Source organism: Cavenderia fasciculata (assembly GCF_000203815.1).
Source record: "Cavenderia fasciculata unplaced genomic scaffold Scf_Dfasci-G-b-205a01.r1-3, whole genome shotgun sequence".
In the NCBI taxonomy this organism is placed as follows: domain Eukaryota; phylum Evosea; class Eumycetozoa; order Acytosteliales; family Cavenderiaceae; genus Cavenderia; species Cavenderia fasciculata.
In genome coordinates, this window is record NW_004457737.1 from 988965 (window position 1) to 1010152 (window position 21188).

General features: G+C 36.5%; 5 protein-coding genes across 5 annotated transcripts; 1 reads left to right on the forward strand and 4 right to left on the reverse strand.

Moving 5' to 3' along the window:
- Positions 1-1227: 1227 nt before the first annotated feature.
- On the reverse strand, positions 1228-6010 carry smc1 (structural maintenance of chromosome protein; the record flags this gene model as incomplete). Its single annotated transcript, XM_004362667.1, has 6 exons — positions 1228-2076; positions 2152-2945; positions 3003-4228; positions 4298-4524; positions 4591-5567; positions 5653-6010. 6 exons carry the CDS (start codon positions 6008-6010, stop codon positions 1228-1230), a joined length of 4431 nt encoding a protein of 1476 aa, XP_004362724.1.
- A 244-nt stretch (positions 6011-6254) lies between these two features.
- On the reverse strand, positions 6255-10382 carry DFA_03119 (P-type ATPase; the record flags this gene model as incomplete). The annotated part of the gene is made up of 6 exons (XM_004362668.1): positions 6255-6561; positions 6678-7981; positions 8075-8584; positions 8685-9752; positions 9820-9963; positions 10050-10382. 6 exons carry the CDS (start codon positions 10380-10382, stop codon positions 6255-6257), a joined length of 3666 nt encoding a protein of 1221 aa, XP_004362725.1.
- Positions 10383-12633: 2251 nt separating this feature from the next.
- Positions 12634-14976, reverse strand: DFA_03120 (uncharacterized protein; the record flags this gene model as incomplete). The annotated part of the gene is made up of 1 exon (XM_004362669.1): positions 12634-14976. One exon carries the CDS (start codon positions 14974-14976, stop codon positions 12634-12636), a length of 2343 nt encoding a protein of 780 aa, XP_004362726.1.
- Positions 14977-15224: 248 nt separating this feature from the next.
- Positions 15225-18169, reverse strand: aco1 (putative iron regulatory protein; the record flags this gene model as incomplete). The annotated part of the gene is made up of 4 exons (XM_004362670.1): positions 15225-17490; positions 17555-17692; positions 17765-17930; positions 18076-18169. The coding sequence occupies 4 exons, from the start codon at positions 18167-18169 to the stop codon at positions 15225-15227; spliced, it is 2664 nt and encodes an 887-aa protein (XP_004362727.1).
- Positions 18170-18939: 770 nt separating this feature from the next.
- On the forward strand, positions 18940-21062 carry DFA_03122 (cytidine deaminase-like protein; the record flags this gene model as incomplete). The annotated part of the gene is made up of 5 exons (XM_004362671.1): positions 18940-19156; positions 19226-19709; positions 19784-20526; positions 20852-20904; positions 21045-21062. The coding sequence occupies 5 exons, from the start codon at positions 18940-18942 to the stop codon at positions 21060-21062; spliced, it is 1515 nt and encodes a 504-aa protein (XP_004362728.1).
- Positions 21063-21188: the final 126 nt, after the last annotated feature.

A 21188-nucleotide genomic window follows, 5' to 3' on the forward strand; every position in this document is an offset into this window, starting at 1 on the left:
GACCTTTTTTGATTTGAAAGAAAGAAAAGAGAGAGAATTTGATAATGTGAATAATGTAAAGAAATGAATTTGGTTTGTTGGGTTTCTAGAAAAGAAGAACAAGTATTTATATCTGACTGTCTTGAATGCAATTGCGCTTACACTCTATTTAGTTTCTACAATTAAAGTAATTGATCTTCTTGTGTTGTTTTTGGTTGGTTGTGTGTTTATATATGTGTGTGTATATAATTGTGTGGGTGAGTGCGTGGATGAGATGAGATGAGATAATCAAATAATGTATAAACTTACAAATATTGTTTGTGTATGTTTTGTATTGCAAATTAAAAAAAAATGTGTTTATATAATTGGATGGGCTGGCTGAGTTGAGTGAGTGAGTGAGTGAGAGTGAAGTTTAGTTTTCATAGGTGTTGGAGTAAGAATCTACTCCCTCCCCTCCCCCCAACCAACACCAGAAGGAGAGAAAAAAACAATACCACTCTTGGAACATGGCAATAAAATAATTTTATTCATTATTGGACGAAAATGGAATTTCCTTTTCCATCCTCTAGAGATTCCTTTCAGTTCCGTTCCGTTCCATTCCATTCCACCATTTCAATTTTAATTTGTGGAGAGTACGCAACAAAGAGACACACTATATTGTAGTCACCACCCCATCCCCACTCCACCACCAGTCTGACTACTTGTCGACCAATGACATGTGCGGAGAAATCGATTCACAGATTCCCTTTTCATCCTACCACATGGCGACGTCTCATAATAAAAATAAATAGTAAATATAAATATCAAGAGTTGGTTGTATTATTACATTTTTAAAATTATTATAATGATAAACAATGTTATCGATTGCGCCAAGGAGACAGACAATACAATATATGTAGTGTTATTCTTATTATCTTAAAACTTGAGAAAAACTAGAATCGTTGTTTTATTATCTTATTTCACTCCTCTATTTTTGTGTTGCGTGTGTTTATTATTATTATTATTATATTACCAACAACATCGAATCGAGATTATGCTTACGTTTTTATAATAAAAAGTACAATTGTTATATGAATCTACAACACATCATCATTCCATTCTATTCTTTCGTATTTCATTTCCACAACAAATGATCAATCTCCTGCTTGGGGATATATTAATTTTAATTTAAATGTTTATTATATTAGTGGGTTATTATTATTATTATTATTATTATTATTATTATTATTATTATGAATGTTTATTAATTTATTCAGAAACAGATGTTGAAGTTGCATCTCCACCAGTATCACTTGTTTCAGAAGCACTACTCATTGCTTGTTTTCTGGCAGACATGATTCTTGAATCAATCTTGTTTTTATCTTTGATGGGTAATAGTTCGACTGTTTTAACTGGGAGATGGTCAAGACGGACTGTGAGAGATATGGAGGAGGAATCGGCAATATTACGGCAAATGCCAACCAAACCATCAGAGTTGCTGTAAAAGAGTTCCTTGAGCGAGATGACAATAAACTGCAGTTGACTAGTGACACTACTCTTTTCTCGAATGTAACGGACCAATTTCAAAACATTGATACTGTCTAGCGCAGCATCGACTTCATCCAAGATGAAAAAGGGTGATGGTCGATACTTGTGCATGGCAAATAAAAAGGCAAGCGCGGCAATTGATTTCTCACCACCCGACAAATCGTCCATATCACGCGACCGCTTGTTTGGTGGAATGGCACTGTACTTGATACCAGAGTTGAACGGAGTCTCAGTGTCATCAAGTGACAATGAAGCCGATCCTCTGAGATAGGGTGGGTATAGGTCTCTGGTAAGTTCACCATAGATTGCGTCAATCTCTGTCTTGATCGTATCAAATGCCTTTTGAAAGAGTTCGGTTCTGTCAGTCTTGATTCTATTAAACTGAGTTACAATCTCCTTTCCACGTTTGATTTGGTCTTTGTGTTGTGATGAAGCCTCTCTCAATGCATCCGTTGCCTTTTTAAGATTCTCCATTGCTTTTGGATTGGGTGGGTTTGTATCCATAGTAATTTTCAACCTTTTATCTTCTTGTGCCAAATCTTTTATTATATCTTCTAATTCATTTGTGTTCTAAAAAATAGAAATAGAAATTAAATTAATAAACATGGATTCCAAAAATAATAATTATATATATATATTACATACTTTAACTTTAAGTTTTGATATAGAAGAAAAATCAATTCTAATTCTAAGATGTCTGTTAAAGAATTCTAATCTTTCATCATCTGGGATCATATTATCCCAGAGTTGAACTTGATCCAAAAAGTCATTGTCATCATCCTCTTCATCGACAGCTTCTTCTTCCTCTTCTTCATCTTCACCAGCAATTAATCTTCTCTTTTTCTCTTCTTCTTCTTCTTCTAATCTCTTTTTCTTTACATCTTCATCCTCTTCTTCATCACCTTTGTCTTTTTCCTTTTCTTTTTCTTCTTCATCTACATCATCTACTTTTCTCTTTGTACCTTTTCCTGGACTCTTCTTTGGTGATGTGGCAGATGGTTTCTTTTTCTTATTACCCTTTTCCTCTTCATCCTCTTCGTCTTCCTCATCGTCATCAGATCCTTTTTTCTTTTTCTTTGGTGTAGTAGGAGCGGCTGCATTTTTCTTTTTCTTTGGAGATGTTGGAGGAGGTTGTTTCTTTTTCTTTTTCTTTTCATCTTCATCTTCATCAGAATCTTTCATTTCCTCATCAGAATCTTCCTTTTCCTCCTCTTCTTCCTCTTCAACTTCCATTTGATCTTCTTTTAATAATGGTAATTTCATATTATCCAATTTTGCCTTTGCCAACAATTTATGATATTCAACCTTTCCATTTTCAATTGCCACATCATAAATTTTAATTGATGATTCCAATTCTCCATGTGCCTTTGCTTTATCATCAGATATAGTTCTCAATTGTTTAATTGTATTATTTAATTCTAATACTTCATCCTTTAATTCTAAAAAAAGTATAAGTATTTCCAAACATTTTAATATTTTTTCTACTGTATAATTACTCTTTAATTTATCATTTGCATCAGTAATTTGATCTTGAATTTCTTCATTTTCATTTTGAGTGGCAGTTTGAGTTTGAATTTCCTTTTCCAATTGTTGATTGTTTGATTTGAGATCATTATCCAGTAGGGACACTTCATTGTTATAATCTTTTTTACCTTCATAGTTGATTTGATTTTGAACCTTTGAAAGTTGAAGAGAGAGTTCTAGCTTGGCTTGTGTTTGCTTTTGTAACTTTTCCATACGGTTGACTTCGAATTCTTGGATGTTGGGTATCTTGAGCTCCTTGCAAAAGTCGGCAAAGATGCCCTTTTCCTCCTTGTCAATGGCCGCTTGGGTAGAATCGATGAGTGCCTGTCGTTCGGTGGTTGATTTCTTGAGTTGGTCAACCTCCTTGTCAAAACTGTCAATGAGACGGATCTTGGACTCCTTTTCAGTTGCATTCTTTTTGATTCTCTCTTCGATGGGCTTGAGAGTATCCTTGTGGAGTTGGGCGGTTGATTTGAGCTCTTCAAGACGGCTCTTTAGATTATCGAGTTCGTAGAAATTGGCAGAGGTGTGTTCAATCTCGGCGAGGTCTTGTAGGATCGAGTCACGACGCTTCTTGAGCTCTTCTACATTGCCTGCGTTGAGTTTGGCTGTTCGGTCCTTGACACCCATCAAACCACCACTCATCAAACCACTCTTGGTGATCTTGATACCGTCAATGGTGATGACTTTGTGACGTTCGGCTGAAAAGGCCATCATACGAGCCTCTTGTAGTGTGTCACACACCAACAAATTGCCAATGGCATAACGCACAGCCAAGTCAATCTGTGAATCAAACTCTATACAATCCATGAGCAGTTTGGCGGTACGACCGTCTCCACCCAACTGACGCAACTTTTCGTTGGTTGGCTTGGCGTACAATCTGTCCAATGGCAAAAAGGTGGTCACGCCAACCATCTGCTCCTTAAAGTACGACATACACATATTGGCAGCCAATTCAGTCTCGACGACAACTGCATCGGCCAACTTACCCATCGCGACGGTAAATGCCGTTTCAAACTTGTTTCTTGGTCTACACAAATCAATTAATTTGCCCTTGACACCTGGGAATAACTTTTTACACTCTGAAATTGCATAATTCATCTTTTTATCTCTTTCCTTTTCTGCTCTATGTGTCTTTTCTGATGACAATTTAAATTGAATTTGATCCAATTCTTTTGTTAATGTTTGTTGTCTTTTACTATAAAGAAACAGAAAATTAATTAAATGTATAAATATATTGGTCAATATTTTTTCTTTTTAGGCTTACTATTGAGATTCATTTCTAGAAGATGTTTTACCAATTTCTTCTGTTAATTCTTGAATTTGTTTTTCAATATGAACCAATAATTCTTCACTCTTTTTCTTTCTTTCTTCCAATTGTTTGGTTGAATTATCCAATTGTTCAATCATTTTAGTCCAATCATCAATTGAAGCTTCTTGACTTGATTGTTTTTCTCTTTCAAAATTTTGTGTTCTAAGTAATTGATCCAATTTCTAAACAACAAACAAATAAATATTAATATTAATATTTCTAAATTATTTGTCTTTTTTTTACTTTACCTTTTTATCTTCACTGGTAGTTTTACCAGCTTGAACTTTTAAAGCATTATAACGTTCAATTTGATCATTTGTTAAACTAAGACCTTTATCCAATTGTTGAGTGAGATCGAGTTGTTCCAATTTCTCTTGAATTTCATTTTGTTGTTGAGTAAGCATTTCCAGTGTTTTTTGTTGTAATGAACGGTTCTTGTTGGCTTGAGCAATCATATCTTGAATCTTTTTAGCTCGTTCTGTTAAAAAGTTGATTTCTTCAGTTGCTTTGAATGCGTTTGGTTTGGTCTTGTTTTTCTTTTGTGTTAGTTTCTTGAGTTTGAATTCCATCTCCATCACTTCTTTGTGTTTGGTGGCTTGTTTCTTGTTGGCCTGTTTCTTTTCATTGGCCAAGTTCTCACGTTCCGATTCGATCTGTGCAATCTCCTTGGCAGCCTTTTCACGCATACCTGTGAACCGTGCCAACTCGCTACGTATAAACTTGAGTTCCAAGAGCGCAATCTTGATGGCAATCTCGTCACGTTGTTTGACCACTTTAAAGTATTGCTTGTGTTCGGCTAGTTGTGTTTTGTAATGGTCTCTGTCGACGGTGAGTTCCTTGACACGACTGTATGTTCGTACCGACAATGCTTCAATCTCTGTCTTTTGTTTGTACAGTTGGTCATACTCTGCTTTGAACTGGTCCGAGCCCGATATTCTCTCGACGGCACGTGTGATCTCTCTTGGGTCCTTGGACGCGATGTTTTGAACGTCACCCTGCAACACACAAAAGTTGGAGCAGCTCGAATGCACACCCAACGTCGACAACTTGTCTAAATAGTCGTTACGGTCGACCGTCTTGGAATTGATATAATATACAGTTGACGATCCCCTAATCTTTCGCATAAATTCATATACTGTCTGACCACTACCACTACCATCTCCGTCATCATCATCATCCTTGCTGAAATCAATATATTTCAATTTAACATATGATTCTAATTGTCCTATATATATAAAAAGAATAAAATGTTAAACATTATATTACAATCTCCTATCTCAAAGTCATCTGACTATAGGTTGAGTACATACCCTTTTTCTTTTTAGTAGGTCCTACTTGATCATCACCATCATCATCATGATCACCATCATCATCTCCTTTATCAGGAGTATGTTGTTCCTTTTGAGCTTCAGCAATGAGATCGTTGAATTTAGGAGTTGTAGGTACATCGACAGTAGTGGTTGCCGACGAATACACCAATTGACTGATATTGCTTCTAGTTGATGTTGCACTTGATACACCGAGTACAAATGTGATTGCATCCATCAAGTTACTCTTGCCACTACCATTTGGACCAATAACACATGAGAACTGTAGAAAAGGACCAAGTATATGTGTTCCCTTGTACGACTTGAAGTTCTTTACCTCTAGACTATCAATTGAACACATTCTAGATGATGTGTCTATCCCACCTTGCATCATCCTCTTTTCAACCTTCTTTCTCTATCTCTAGATAGATTATATTATTATGATATATATTTAGATAAAGTAGTTAAAAATGATGTTTTTTGAAGAATTTTAAAAAAGGCGCGAAACCATTTAATTCTGCAAACTGAGTTTTCTGAGGTGAGTGTGAAGTTCGCCTCTACTTTAATAAATTTTATTATTGTGTATGTATACATGTATGTACTTGTTAAATATTCATAAGTTTTAATTTATGTCGTAGTTTACGTTTGTCTTGTCTCATGAGTTCTTGGACGATGTGTATTGGTTTGGTAAAGTAGTTTCGGTTGACATAGGATACAGTGTAGGCGGGCAAGAGTGCACAGAGAACAGTGACAAAGAGAGCAAAGTAAAAGATAGGTTTCTCGGTAAGATGTACAAATATGTAGTGAAAGTAACCTACATATTCGATATAGATTACACTGTAAACAAACTCTATCAAAGCATATACTATCAAAGATCCCCATAATGTTACATGATGTAGAACTGTCCAAGTACTAAATACATTTAAATTAAATTAGAATAGAATAGAATATGGATGGATATATTAGAATTAATTAATGGTTTGGTTGGTTGAATATGGTTTAGTTGGGTTGGGATAGGATATACAAACTTTATACAAAGAGCTAATCTTAAATTGACTACAAATACAAGAGAGGTGAATCCGGCGGCACTAGTCTCCCACATGGATCCAATACGACCGTCAGAGTCGAGTGGACCTTCGATAAAGATACGTGATGTGAAAAAGTAGATACAGGCAGAGCAGTAGACACCTGTGGAGATCCAGTACCAGAAAATACGGTGGTTAAAGCATGCACCCTTTTGGCACTCGCGGTATAGTTGTGGGAACCGACGGAGATAACTAGATCCAATGTCCTTTTCAAAGACACCGATAATAATGATGGGCAGCGACGTAAAGACGAGATTGTAACAGAGGATATTGGCAGAGTCGTAAAAGGAGGCACCTGAGAACTGGGTGTTGGAAGAGAACCAAAGTTGGAGTAGAGATGCCAAGAGATTCTTAAAGAAAAAGTAGCAGATCAACAGACACAAACGTTTGTAGTTGTAGCGACCGTGGACAAGTACCAAACGCTCGAGGAATCTGAATTGGGAGATGGCAAAGTCGCTGCTTAGCACTGCTTGTCTTCCTTCCTTGCCACTAATACCAATACCAAGATGTGCCTTTTGAATCATAGACACATCATTGGCACCATCACCAATTGCCAATGTAACCGATTGAGTACGATCTTTGACCATTCTAACAACCTCACTCTTTTGAAAAGGTGTAACTCTACAACATACAACCGATTTACATAGACATGTTAATTTGTAAAACTTGTCCTCTATTTCCTTTTGCAAAGCCAATACCAATGTTGCACCATCAATTACCAATGAATACTCTTTTTTCAATTGGTTATTATTGTTGTTGTTGTAAGCTTCTTGCATTTCAATGTTGTTGCTATTGTTGTTGGTCTGGTGATGGTCCGTTTCACCTGCACCAGACTTTTCATTTGATTCAATTTGATTAATCATTGATTCGATTGCTTGATCTAGTATTTGGGAACTGGTAGTTTCATTTAGGATAAGTATATCTACACCCTCTAATAAACGACAAGAAATTCCAATATTAATGGCAGTCTCTTGTTTGTCACCAGTCAACATCCAAATCTTTATATCTGCCTGCGACAGAGTTGTAATAGTCTGTGGTACCTGGTCTTGAAGTTTATCTTCAACACCCGTTATACCCAACAATGACCATCCATTCTCAATCTGTGCAGATACCTCTCTAACCTGCTCTTCACGATCATCAATTGATATTGATGCCTTTTTAAACATGACATTCCAATTTTCATATTCAACAGGATCAATAATTTTCTTTGATATACATAATGTTCTTAATCCATTACATGAATATTTCTACAAAAGGAAAGGAAAAAAAAAGTAAGTAAAAGATTAATTATTAATTATTAATTATAATTATTTGTTATTTGTTAAATTTTTTATCTTTACCTTTAAATTATCTTCATTTGATTTTAAAATTTCCTTTTCTTTATCATTTGATGGTAGATTGATAAATGGTAGAATAGAAGTATCAGCACCTTTACAATAGAGAATAATTTCTTGTGAATCTACTTGTCTTACAATGACAGACATTCTCTTTCTGTCACTGGTAAACTCTAAAACATTCAATAGGTGGTACATTCTTTCTTGACCATTTACATTGACACCCATGGAATTGGGAGTTCTGTGAAAGAATTGGATGCCCAAGTTGGCAGCTGCTGTCACCAAGGCAACCTCGTCTGGCGAAGACGATGAATAGTTGATAGCGTCGCATCCACCATCTTCATTGCCTGGTCCTTCATGTTCTGGAATGACCGTATGACACAATGCAATGGCTATGAAAAACTCCAAGTTTGCTGGTATACTAAAATCAACATTTAAAGGTTTGTTTACATTTTCAACTAAATTGGCTAAACTACTTGTTGATTTATCAAATGTATCTTTTAAATCTACTGCGCTCTAAAAAGAAAGATATAAACAAACAAACAAATGTAAGTTACAATATAAATATATAAATATTTAAAATGGTTTCTAATCTTTTTCTTTTTCAGTTGCTTACAATTGAAGGTGATTTACAAATATTATTATTATTACTACTATTGTTATTTTGATTTTGATTTAGATCAACAGAACTAACATTTAAAATTGATTCAGTACCAATTAGGTAGTCACTTGATAGACTACCATAGGAGAGACCATCGATACTACATATTCTAAAGACCATTTCATTTCGGGTCAGAGTTCCTGTTTTGTCGGAAAAGATATGTTCCACTTGTCCAAGCTCTTCGTTGAGGTTGGAAGTACGAGCCTTTGCAAAAGTCTTTGTTTCATCGTGATACATCTTTTTGTCACGATTGATCGATATGATTTGAAAGACACGAACCATTTCCATGGTGACATAGAGTGAAATGGGCACAATCGTAGAGTAGAGGATGACAAAGGTAAAGAAACGTTCGACAGTATGTACAATGAGACGATTGCTAATGAGCAAGTACCACGAACCACGTCCAACACGGTGTTCATAGACAGCACCTAAAATAGCACTGACCAAACACAACAATGCCTCTGCTATCAAGACATAGATGAGAATACGGTTCATTTCACGCTCAAGTTTACTTCTTTTGCTTGGTGTCGACATTGTGTTTAACATGTACTTGGTGTCATGTCCTGTATATACAACTACACCATAGATATACTTGGTGTTCATCAATTGAGTACCTCTAATCAACAATTGTTCACATGACAATGGAAGTGTCTCGCCTGACAACCCCATAGTAATACGACCATCAAATTTCGATAGATTCTGTGATGGTGCCTCGTATTCCAACAATGCACTGAATTGATTGAGATTGTCCAAATTATGTAGAGACGTGTTTGTCTCCATGAGAGATTGTTTTGTCTTGAGATTGGTCTCACCGTCCAAATTGGATGTTTCAATATAACAAAGTCCCGGAGACGTTTCACATGAAGTCGATAGTAAAACCAAATCTGCCGGGAATTGTTCTTGATTATTCACCTTGACAACATGACCAACTTGGATATCCTTCCAACACTTTATAACAAATTCCCCATTCTCTATAATTTGTGTTGTTTGATTATTTATATGTTTATCTGATTTATATCGTTTCTACAAAATTTAAAAGTTTAATTAAATTAAATGATCAAATTCAAGTATACATTAAATTGATACATACAAAATCTTCATAAGCTTCTTTACATGCATTTACCAATAGAACAATTCCCAAATTAATAGTTGATGGTCCTGGAAGTACAGGTGAAACTGGTGTATATGATAATATTAAAATAAATAAAAAGTATAAATTGGCTACTCTACAAAACTAAAATTAAATATGTAATTAGTAAATATATATATAAATAATATAATAGATTAAATAAGTGATCTTTAATTTTAATTTTGACATACTTGTTCAAATAGATTTTTTGGAATAAATGTAAGTATAGAGTACTTGGTTGTTGAAATCCAATTAGAACAATAAGTTGATTTCTTTTTTCTTCCAAGTATCCTTGAAACTATATTTTGACCACCATTATTATTATTGTTGTTGTCATCGGCTATATTATTATTATTGACTGTACTATTACTACAACTACTATTTACACTACTATTACTACTACTATCACTATGATTGATCAATCCACCGCTGGATATATCTTGTTGTTTGTAATTATTTATATTGACTTTTCTTCTTTGTGTTGATATTTTCTTTCTTCTTAATCGATCAATTGGTATTTGCATTTTCAGTGTCTGGAAATAAATAAATAAATAAATAAATCTATATTCTATCTATATTATTAATAATATATAATCAAATATATATATTATGGATAATGTTAATTGATTAATTGATTGATTAAGGTTTGGGTTTGGGTAATAATGAAGTTCTTGTTCTTTTAAACCCACCCAAAACAATACACTAGATTTGGTTTTATAATTATTATTATTATTGTTATTGATCGATCAATTACTTTTGCCGTTTCAGATGATGGATGATAATGTTGGAACGAGTGAGTGAGTGAGTGTGGTTGGTGGTGGGGTCTCTGCTCTAGTGGAGATAATAATAATAATAATAAATAATATGTAACTTAATATGTAGATCCAATATGGAGAAAGGAAAATTCGTGATGATCAATCAAAAAAATAATAATAATAATAATAATAATAATAATAATTTTAATTTAATCGCACGCTATGTCATTACATATATATATATACAAGCTTGCATATATATGGTCATAGATAATTAACAAAAAAGAGTTTTCGTGTATTACATTGTACAATGTTAAAGGGGGTGATATATATATAGGGGGTTGGGATGTTTGTTTGAAGAATTGTCTGTATTTCTCTTTTTCGCACTTGTTGTTTCCAACTACAAACTCTTTTTTTTTTTTTTTCTTAACCAATTAAATTAAATGTGAACTTGTGATTATTTCTTTCTTTATCTATCTATCTATCCTTTTCTTTTTCAATTCCAATCATTATAACTCATTTCATTCTTTCTTACTTTTTTTTTAAAAGTTATTTTTCAAAACAATAACCAATCAAATGCAACCCAATCCATTTCCTATCCTACCCTATCCTTCGTCTAAACATTTTTTTCTCTCTCCATTCTTTTAAAATGGGTTTTGAATAATACTCAACCAAAACAACCCCTACTTATTATTATTATTATCTTTGATTATATTGTGTGTGTATGTGTGAGTGGGACGTAATGCGATCAGTGTTGTGCAATGCCTTCACCAAAAGTATGTGTGTGAGATATTTATATTCATCTCTAATCATAGTGATATAGGTGTACATGCATGAAGAGAGGTCTACCTACTTTTAAATAAATAAATAATATATTTTGAAATTGAATATATTTTGAAGAAGATGTGTAGGAGGTGGATGTATTGTGCGTGATGGTTGTATGAATCGAATAAAGAGTTACAATGATTATTATTCTTATGATTATTTCTTCCTACTTTCTTATTTTCTGACAATTGTAACCAACTGATTTATAAAAAATGTGAGTACCTCAAAACTCTGATGATGTTGTTGTTGTTGTATGCAGTTGTTGTAAACCTAACAAGACTATCTGCTCGGGACTATTAGTTTACTCTGCTCTAGCTGATTTGTTATTGTTGTTGTCGTGGCATCTGGGTGTGAATCCCTCCTTGGATATCCATCTAAGTGTGAGGTTTAAAAACAAACCCTGCCCTGTTGCTTTAATTTAAACACTATCAAAGGGCTGGTTCTCTGTCCCTTGGTTTTCGAGCAAGCTTGCTCAAACAGCCCCAAATTTAAAAATAACTTTTAAAAAAATCTCCAACGACAACAACCACCAACCATGTGTTAATTTAATTTTTAGAATTGGTGTAAGTGGGGGATAGAGTAGGATAGGTCATTCATTCGGCCTTGTGTAAACCCTTTTCTTAACTACTGTAGTTAGTTTATTTGTTGGATTCAGAGTTCCCGATATTCGTCTTACATCATACATAACAAAAGGTAAATTAATTTAGAGTGTGAAACAAAATATTAATACCATTGTTATTCTTTTTACTATCCCTACCTGTCAAGAATCAAAAAAATCAAGTATTTAGAGATAGAATAATAATATCAATTTAGAATTAATTATCATTCCCCGGGAGTTGGAAAGAAAATTGAACAACTATCTGGTGTGCATGCAGAAGAGATGACAAGATTTCAATCAGATTACACAGCATTCATAGTCGATGGTCTACCACACCGAAAGAAGCCTTCTCAATCCTGCTCTATTCATTATCCAAAGATCATGCCATGACTTTCGATGCATGCCAGATTGAACATTAGATAAGATGATCTTTGTAATTGCAAGATGATCTAGTCTAATGTTCAATCTGGCAAGTCATTTGCTTCCAGTACTGGATCCTGAAACGTTGCATCATCCCAACATCTCTCAATAAATTTATTACATATCGTGAATTAAAATGAAAAGAATATTTATATAGTATAGTTATTATTGATTTATTTATTTTACAGGGGAAGGAGCTACATTGTTTACTTTCATTGAGAATAGACAATCAAAGTAATAGGGGAGTGAAGTGAATGTGAGGTTAGAGTCTTGGGATTGTGAGGCTGTTTTGAGACTGAATATCTGACTGGTCATCAATCCAAACAGTCCGAGTATTTGGAGTGATGTGACTTGTTCGTTGACGACAAGAGTCGAGGCTGTGCGAGGTGCCAACTTGACGAGATCTTCAAGTGACACTCCTACAGCCTTGTGTTGGTGCGTGAGGTAGTGGAGTGCACGAAACACGACAATCGTGTTCTTGGTCGATGTAAACTGGTTGGTCAATAAAGTGTCGGCTGCGTCTTTGAGTATTCTCGAGAGTGCAAATTTATTCCATTTCTCGCGTGGGCCATGTTGACTGACTAAGAACTTGACTTGAGAGTTTTTAACTGGACAAGATGTGTAGTATAGGGCAAGTGCACGTTGGTGTGACTCGTGGTAGAGCGATTTAAATGGTTCGGGATAAGTATCGAGTATGTACTCTGCCAGCTGTTGTTGTGGTGATGACACCATATCGAATCCTTCATGGAGGTTTTGCACTTCGTTCATGAGTGTCTCATTGTCACATCCGTTGAGTCCATAGTAAAACTTGTCATGTGTCTGTGACGAAGGCAAGAACTTGGCAATGGGGAACGTGTATGTTTCCAAGAGATAGAGGAGCAGGTCGCGTTGACCCATCAGTGCTGCGCGACGCATCACATACAGCAAATCTATATCATATGGCGCACCGACATTGACCGACTCTGTGACCGTGACAACATGCTGAAACAGCGCGATACTTCCAGTGGATGCACAATGTAATAATAGTTGTGGTACCTTGGTTGACAGCGCCAACAACTCTTTTTTATAGATGAATGTGAATGTCTCTAAATGCCCGCCAATAATCGCGCATCGTGCTGCTACCAATGCCTGTACTTGAGGTTTCTCCCATTTAAAGTTGGCGTATATCCACTCGAGTGCGTCCAAGTTGCCGCGCGACGCAGCCGCGTAAACAGCGTCGGGACGGAAGCTCAGTGTTTGCAAACCAAGACGTTTGAGTAGCAAGTCGAGTATCTCTACCGATCCCCACGTTGCAGCATGTTCAAGTGTCTGATAATTGGCCGATGAAAGCGCAGTCAACTTCTCCTCGGGTATACACTCGGTCAATGCCCACACCACAAACTCTCTGTCCTTGAGGACTAGTCCGAGATTGATAAAGTACCATATGGGAGCGAAATCGAGGTTGCGTTCCATGATCCAACGTGCAATACGTGTGTCTTTGGGTACCTCAAACTGACTGATACCCATCTTGCTGCCGGGTTGGTACAGGTGCTCGAATATCTCGAGGGTACCCTCGAGAAAGGCCACCTTGCTAATTCGATCCATCCAGAAGCTCTTTTGGAGGACCGCCTCGTACTCTGCGGCCACTGCCTTGTGTTTGACCATCTTGAGGCTGCCGCACTTGATAGCCTCACCCACACACTCGACGGTGAGGGTGGGGTAGAACTCGCGTTGCACAAACTCTAGCATTTCAATGCTGCCAGAGCGACACGCCCACTGGAGCATCTCCAAACGGTCCTTGGAGACAGCCGGCAAAATGTAGTGGTTGAGTGCGACGACCGGTGCAACCTGACCAGTTGTGACAAAAGATTGATAGAGTATTTTGAACGACACCTTGGACGCTAACCTATCAATCACTTCACTAACCTTTTGCCATTCATCACTTGCAACACTATTACAATAATAGTAATCTATATCTTGTGTCACTCGATTTAACAACTCGGTATTACGTAGTTTTTGTTTGACATAGACCTCTTCGAATGGTTGTATCTTGGCAGTCTTGATAATATGCTTGAGCAATGTCCAATTGGCACCATGACAGGCACTTCTTATAACACTATCCAATCTAAACAAGAATGGGTTACGTGCTCTAATTCTTTCAAACAATTGCATGTCATGAATCTCTTGACAGAGTAGTTCAACAGCTTTACCATTCCAAACCAACAATGATGATGACAAGAAGCCGTCGACATCCATTTTCAGCTGTCCACCATCTGAAGTCACCTCTCTTTCAAACTTGTACTTGAATAGTTCAAAATGACCATGACTCAACATCCACTCGACCGAATAGATATCTTGATATCTGTAATGTTTCGGCTCCCAACTATAAGACACTGTATTACCACGTGTCTTCTGACCATTCTCTCTTCTCCATTGTATCTGTTCCACTCGACCCAAATCTTGAATAAATCCAACTATCTTGTTTCTTAAATAAACATGATGAATGATTTGTTTAAATTGACTACTTGTATAATCATCCATTGATTATCTCTTTTTAATTATCTCTCCTTAAATTTTAAAATACAAAATGAAAGATAGATATTTTGATCAAACCTTTTTTTTTTCAAGTGTCGGTTCGATGATCAATCTCATCGACCTTTTGAAATTTAATTAAATTATTATTATTAATATTAATATGATATATATTTATTTATTTTGTTTATTTATACAGTTACAACTACTGAAATGATGATGATGATGATGATGATGATTGACTCCTCCTCCTTTTTTTAGACAAGACGACGAAGAACATATGGTAAAATACCACCATGTTTATAATATTCAATTTCGATTGGAGTATCAAAACGAAGGGTAGTTTCAAATGATTTACCGGTATCGGTGGTGACAGTGACAGTTTGACCGGTCTTGATTTGGGTGCCGAGAGCAATGTTGAACTTTTCCTTGCCGGTGAGGTTGAGAGTGTCGGCCGATTGACCTTGGACAAATTGGAGGGGGATGATACCCATACCGACGAGGTTGCTTCTGTGGATACGTTCAAACGAGACGGCAATGACACACTTGATGCCTTGGAGGTATGGACCCTTGGCAGCCCAATCTCTGGATGAACCAGAGCCATAGTCGGCGCCGGCGAGGATGATGAGTTGCGAACCCTCGGCGATGTAACGCTCGGCAGCGTCAGACACAAACATGACCTCGTTGGATGGAATGTGGGTGGTTTGTGGACCGACAGCTGGTGCGAGCTTGTTGACGAGACGGGTGTTGGCAAAGGTACCACGAACCATGACTTCATCGTTACCACGACGAGCACCGTATGTGTTAAAGTCCTTTGGATCGACATTGTGACCTTCGAGGTACTTGGCGGCAGTTGATTTACGGGCAATGTTTCCGGCGGGTGAGATGTGGTCGGTGGTGATCGAGTCGCCGAGATTCAAGAGACAGTAGGCACCGGCAATATCACCACGGACAGGTGGCGTAAGTTCCATGGACTGGAAGAAGGGTGGGTTGTGGATGTAGGTTGACTTTTCGTCCCATGGGTAGAGCAGACCTTGTGGTACGACCAATTCGTTCCAGCGTTGGTTGCCACCGGTCACGTTCGAGTAGAAACTCTTGTACATCTCGGGCAAGACATTCTTGGCAATCGTGTCTTGGATGAGTGCGCTGGATGGCCAGATATCGCGCAAAAAGACGGGTTTGCTAGTGACGCTGCTGACGCCAATAGCGTCGTGCTCAAAGTCAATGTTGACGGTACCGGCGAGGGCATAGGCGACGACGAGCAATGGCGAGGCGAGGTAGTTGGCACGCAAGAGGGGGTGGATACGACCCTCAAAGTTACGGTTGCCCGAGAGCACACCAGCAACGACCAAGTCTTCCTTGGTGATGGCTTCGCCGACGACATCGGCCAACTCGCCCGAATTTCCAATACATGTCATACAGCCGTAGCCAGTGAGGTTGAATCCAATCTTGTCGAGGAATGGTTGGAGACCGCTCTTTTCGAGGTACTGTGTGACGACACCGCTGCCTGGTGAGAGGGATGTCTTGACGTACGACTTTACAGAGAGACCGGCTTCGACGGCTGCCTTGGCGAGGAGACCGGCGCCGAGCATGACCGAAGGGTTGGACGTGTTGGTGCACGAGGTGATGGCGGCAATCGTAACAGCACCGTGGGTGATGGTGTGCTTTTGACCACCATGCTCAAAGGTGGCAGTCTTGGCAATTTGATCGGCCGTCAATCCGAATCCCTTGAATCCAACGGGTGACTTGAGGTTGCTGGCAAAGTCTTGTTTGAGGTCAGAGAGTGAGACACGGTCGTGTGGACGCTTGGGACCGGACAAACTGGGTACTACAGTGGACAAGTCGAGCTCAATGGTCGAGGTGTAGACTGGATGCGACGCAGCAGTATAGTCACACAACAATTGTTGTGTAGCAAGATACTCCTTGATGTAGGAAATGTTTTCGGCTGGACGTCCAGTCGATGCCAAGTAGTTGATGGTGTTGGCATCGGCTGGGAAGTAACCCATAGTAGCTCCATACTCTGGTGCCATATTTGAGATGGTTGCACGATCCGACACGGACAACGTAGCAACACCAGCACCGAAAAACTCGACAAACTTGCCGACAACACCCTTGGCACGCAACTCTTTGGTGACAGTCAACACCAAATCAGTGGCCGTTGCAACATCTGGCAACTTGCCAACAAGCTTGTATCCAACAACCTCTGGCAACACCATACTCATTGGTTGACCAAGCATGACAGCCTCTGCTTCAATACCACCAACACCCCAACCACAGACACCCAAACCATTGACCATGGTTGTGTGTGAGTCTGTTCCAACCACTGAGTCTGGATACACTACTCCCTCTTCACTCTTGACCACCTCTCTGGCCAAATACTCCAAATTGACTTGATGTACAATACCATAGCCTGGTGGAGCAATCAACAAGTTCTTGAATGCTTGTTGACCCCATTTCAAAAATCTAAATCTTTCAATATTACGATGGAATTCCATCTTTTGATTTTCTTCTAATGCATCTGGGCTAAAAATAAAAAGGAATGGTTTAGTAATTGAATGAATAGTAGTGTATATATATGTATACATACGTTCTGGCAACATCAACTTGAACTGAATGATCAATGACAAGATCAACTGGAACTAATGGATTAATCTTTGATGGATCACCTCCAAGTCTCTTCATTGCGTCTCTCATGGCTGCCAAATCAACAACTGCTGGTACACCACTAAATGTATATTAATTGTTAAAACAAATACTATCCATCCATAATTAATGTCTTGATTGTTGTTTTACATACGTAAAATCTTGTAAGAGTACTCTAGCAGGTTTGAATGGGATTTCAACATTGCTAGCAGTTGATTGCCAATTTAAAATATTTTCAACATCCTTTTCATGTACTTGGAAGTTATCACAATTACGAATAGCAGATTCTAAAAGAATACGAATTGAATATGGTAATTGATCTAAAAAAAAGAGTAGTAGAGATAGAATAGTTAATAAGTTGTTGTTTTTGCAAAAAAAAAAAAAAAAAAAAAAAATAGCTAGTTGAACATCACAATGCATTGTTGATTGTGTAGCAGAGAGAGTATAAACATCGTGCAAACATACCGATTCTCTTGTCTTGTAACTTTGGAAGATTATAAAAAGTAAGACCACTTGAAAGTTTGTCTTTAATCTTATCAAAAGGATTTGGTTGTGACATTCTATCTAGATAGGGATAGGTGTGCAATCATAATCAGGTGATAGAGTAGGTAGGGAGTAAAAATCAAATGAATATTAGAAATCAATTGTGATATCATAAATAGAGAGAGAGAGAGAGAGAGAGAGAAAAAGAGAGAAAAAGAGACTCTTTCTACTCATTCATTACTTACATTTGTTATGGAAAAAATGAAATGGAGTAGTGTTTGGTTAAAATTAGTTAGTATAGATATCCTCACCACAAATTCAATTCAATTTAATTTTTTTATTTAAATCATCTGATTCCTTTTTTGGAACATTCTTTTTTTCATTACATGTTTACCTTCACATCTACCCTTTTGCTCGTGGAATCATCGAATAGTTTATGTTTGTTGTAGATAACTACTCTAGAGAAGAATCTTTTCCTTGGATCTTTTCATCATCATCATCATGTCCTCAATCAGCACACGTGTGTAAAGCTATGCGCAGACTTACTTTAACCAACTTGAACATCTGATCGATCGATATTAACGATGATGGATGGTTACTTATGAACAGTAGTTATCATTATGAGTTTATGTCTATCTCTATCTATCTCTATCTATCTATCTATCTGTACCTGAACAATAATAATAAAGAATTAATTCTCGCACATTTCCGATATCAACTTTTTACGAACAGACACATCCAAATTGCATCTTGCAGATTCACTTATTAATCATAATAATAATTTTAGATATATAAGTAGTAAAAGAAGGAGGGACAAGAAGGAGCAAGAGAGAGAGAGAGGGAGGAATGAGTAAGAGAAAGATAGTTGGAACCAAACCATCATCGTCAATGTGTAAAAATAGTCAAAGTAATAACACCATCAGTTCTACTACTACTGATGATGATAGTCATCAAGAGACGTCATCATCATCATCTTTAAAGGAACAGGTCAAAGAGATACAAGAGACAAGAGAATCTTTGGACCCTGTTCTTAGTTTTGAAGAAGCAAGAGATTTGGAATTCTGTATGTGTCTACTACTCTACTTCTTTTGTTGTTGACTATTGACTAACCTTTAAATGATTCACTATATAGCAACAATATGGGTAACAAATGTTGATCCTAAATTGGCGAGTAGTTTAAATAGTCAATTATCTAAATACATACAAACCAATCATGTCTACAAAGACATTCAAGAGAACTTTGGACACATTAAAAAGCTTAGAAAGATGACAAAGGACAACAAGACATACCTAGAGGTATTCCTTTGTACCGTTGAAAACTATCCTCATTTAATTCAAGATATTGATGAGAATAGATATTCTGATGATAATGCAAATACTGATGCTGCATCTTCATCTTCATCTACTTCATCTATTTCATCCATTTCATCATCGTCATCTGATTTACTCCATAAATACGATGAAACAGATTATCAATCATTCATTGTTCAATTTTTAAGAATCAATAATCTAAACAAACCATACAAGGTTGACATACCAAAATATGCACCTTTACATCTAAGTCAATGTCCAAAATGGAATGCTATTTGGCCATGTACATATAAATATCATCCTTTGTATGCTTTAAAACTAATCAACAACAAACAAGATGAAAGAATATCTTATTAATTAATTATATCTATCTATTTAGTTCAACACCATTGGTAGAAAACTTGGAAGATAGAGAAATAAGACCAATGAAACAATATATGAAGTTGGCAATCGAACAGGCCAACATTGCAAAAAGTAAGGGTTATAGACCTATTGGTGGTGTATTGGTTGATCCCAATACAAATACAACCATTATATCATCACATGATAGTATACCCATCGATCCACAACAACAACTACTACAAAACAACAATCAAGATACCAAACCAAAACCACTACTATCTAGGTTCCTTTCACATTGTACAATGAATATTTTACATGAATTGTCTCAACTTCATAGAGAACTTTATGGAAAACCAAATATTAATAATAATAATAGTAATAATCGACAACAACAACAACAACCAGACAATATTGTAAAAAAGGATGAAAAAGTAGAACAAGCAGAAGAGGATGATGAAGAAGAAGAAGAGGAAGAAGAACAATATTTAGCCAATTCATATCATTTATATCTTAGTAGAGAACCTTGTGTAATGTGTTCAATGGCATTGGTTCATAGTCGTATTGAAAGAGTTATTTATGGATCACAACAACATAATGGTGGAGGATTGGGTAGTTGTTTTAGAATACATACTGAAAAATCAGTCAACCATAAATTCCAAGTTTACAGAGGTTTAATGGAAAAGGAATGTTTGGAATTATTTAGTCCAGTAGTAGCAGTAGAAGAAAATGGAAACCAACAACAAGAAACAACCAAAGTACTAGCAGATGAAAATATAAAAAGTAAAGATCACCTATCTTAATATTTCCCAAAAAAAACAAGATGTGTAGGTCTATCACACACATTATTGCGTTACCTTCTTTAATATTATTATTTTTGCCAATGGTCCAGGGAGTTTATGTTACATTTACTATAGCTGAACCTGGGTATGGGGTTTGTTTCCAACTAGTTATTTTCTGAGTACATGTATGTATTCCAGCTCTTACTAAACAGTAATTAATAATAAGAAACTTTGAAAAAAAAGGTCCAAGGGGTAGAGAAAAAAAAAAATAAACAAATAAATTTCTCTACACTTAAACCTTGTTATTAGTTGTATAATTTAATAAGTGGCGTTATCAACCTTAAAGTTCTGTTTCTTGAAGATACGTCTTCCACACTCGGTAATAATTTCCAAAAAGATAAATGGAAAAAAAAAAAAAATGGTCCACATCTGATCTGCTTGTTTGAAGATATCATAACTGTGGATACGGTACTGCGTATGCATAGGCAGTACACCTTTCCATCTCTTACTTTACAATAGAGAGAGATGGTTGATTAAAAAAAAACTATGAAAAAAAAGTGTGAAAAAAAAGAGTCTCGAAAGGGTCTAAGTGAAGACTTTATTTTTTCTTTAATTATTTGTTATTACTTTATATTATCTGTTTCTCTACACTTAAACCTTGTT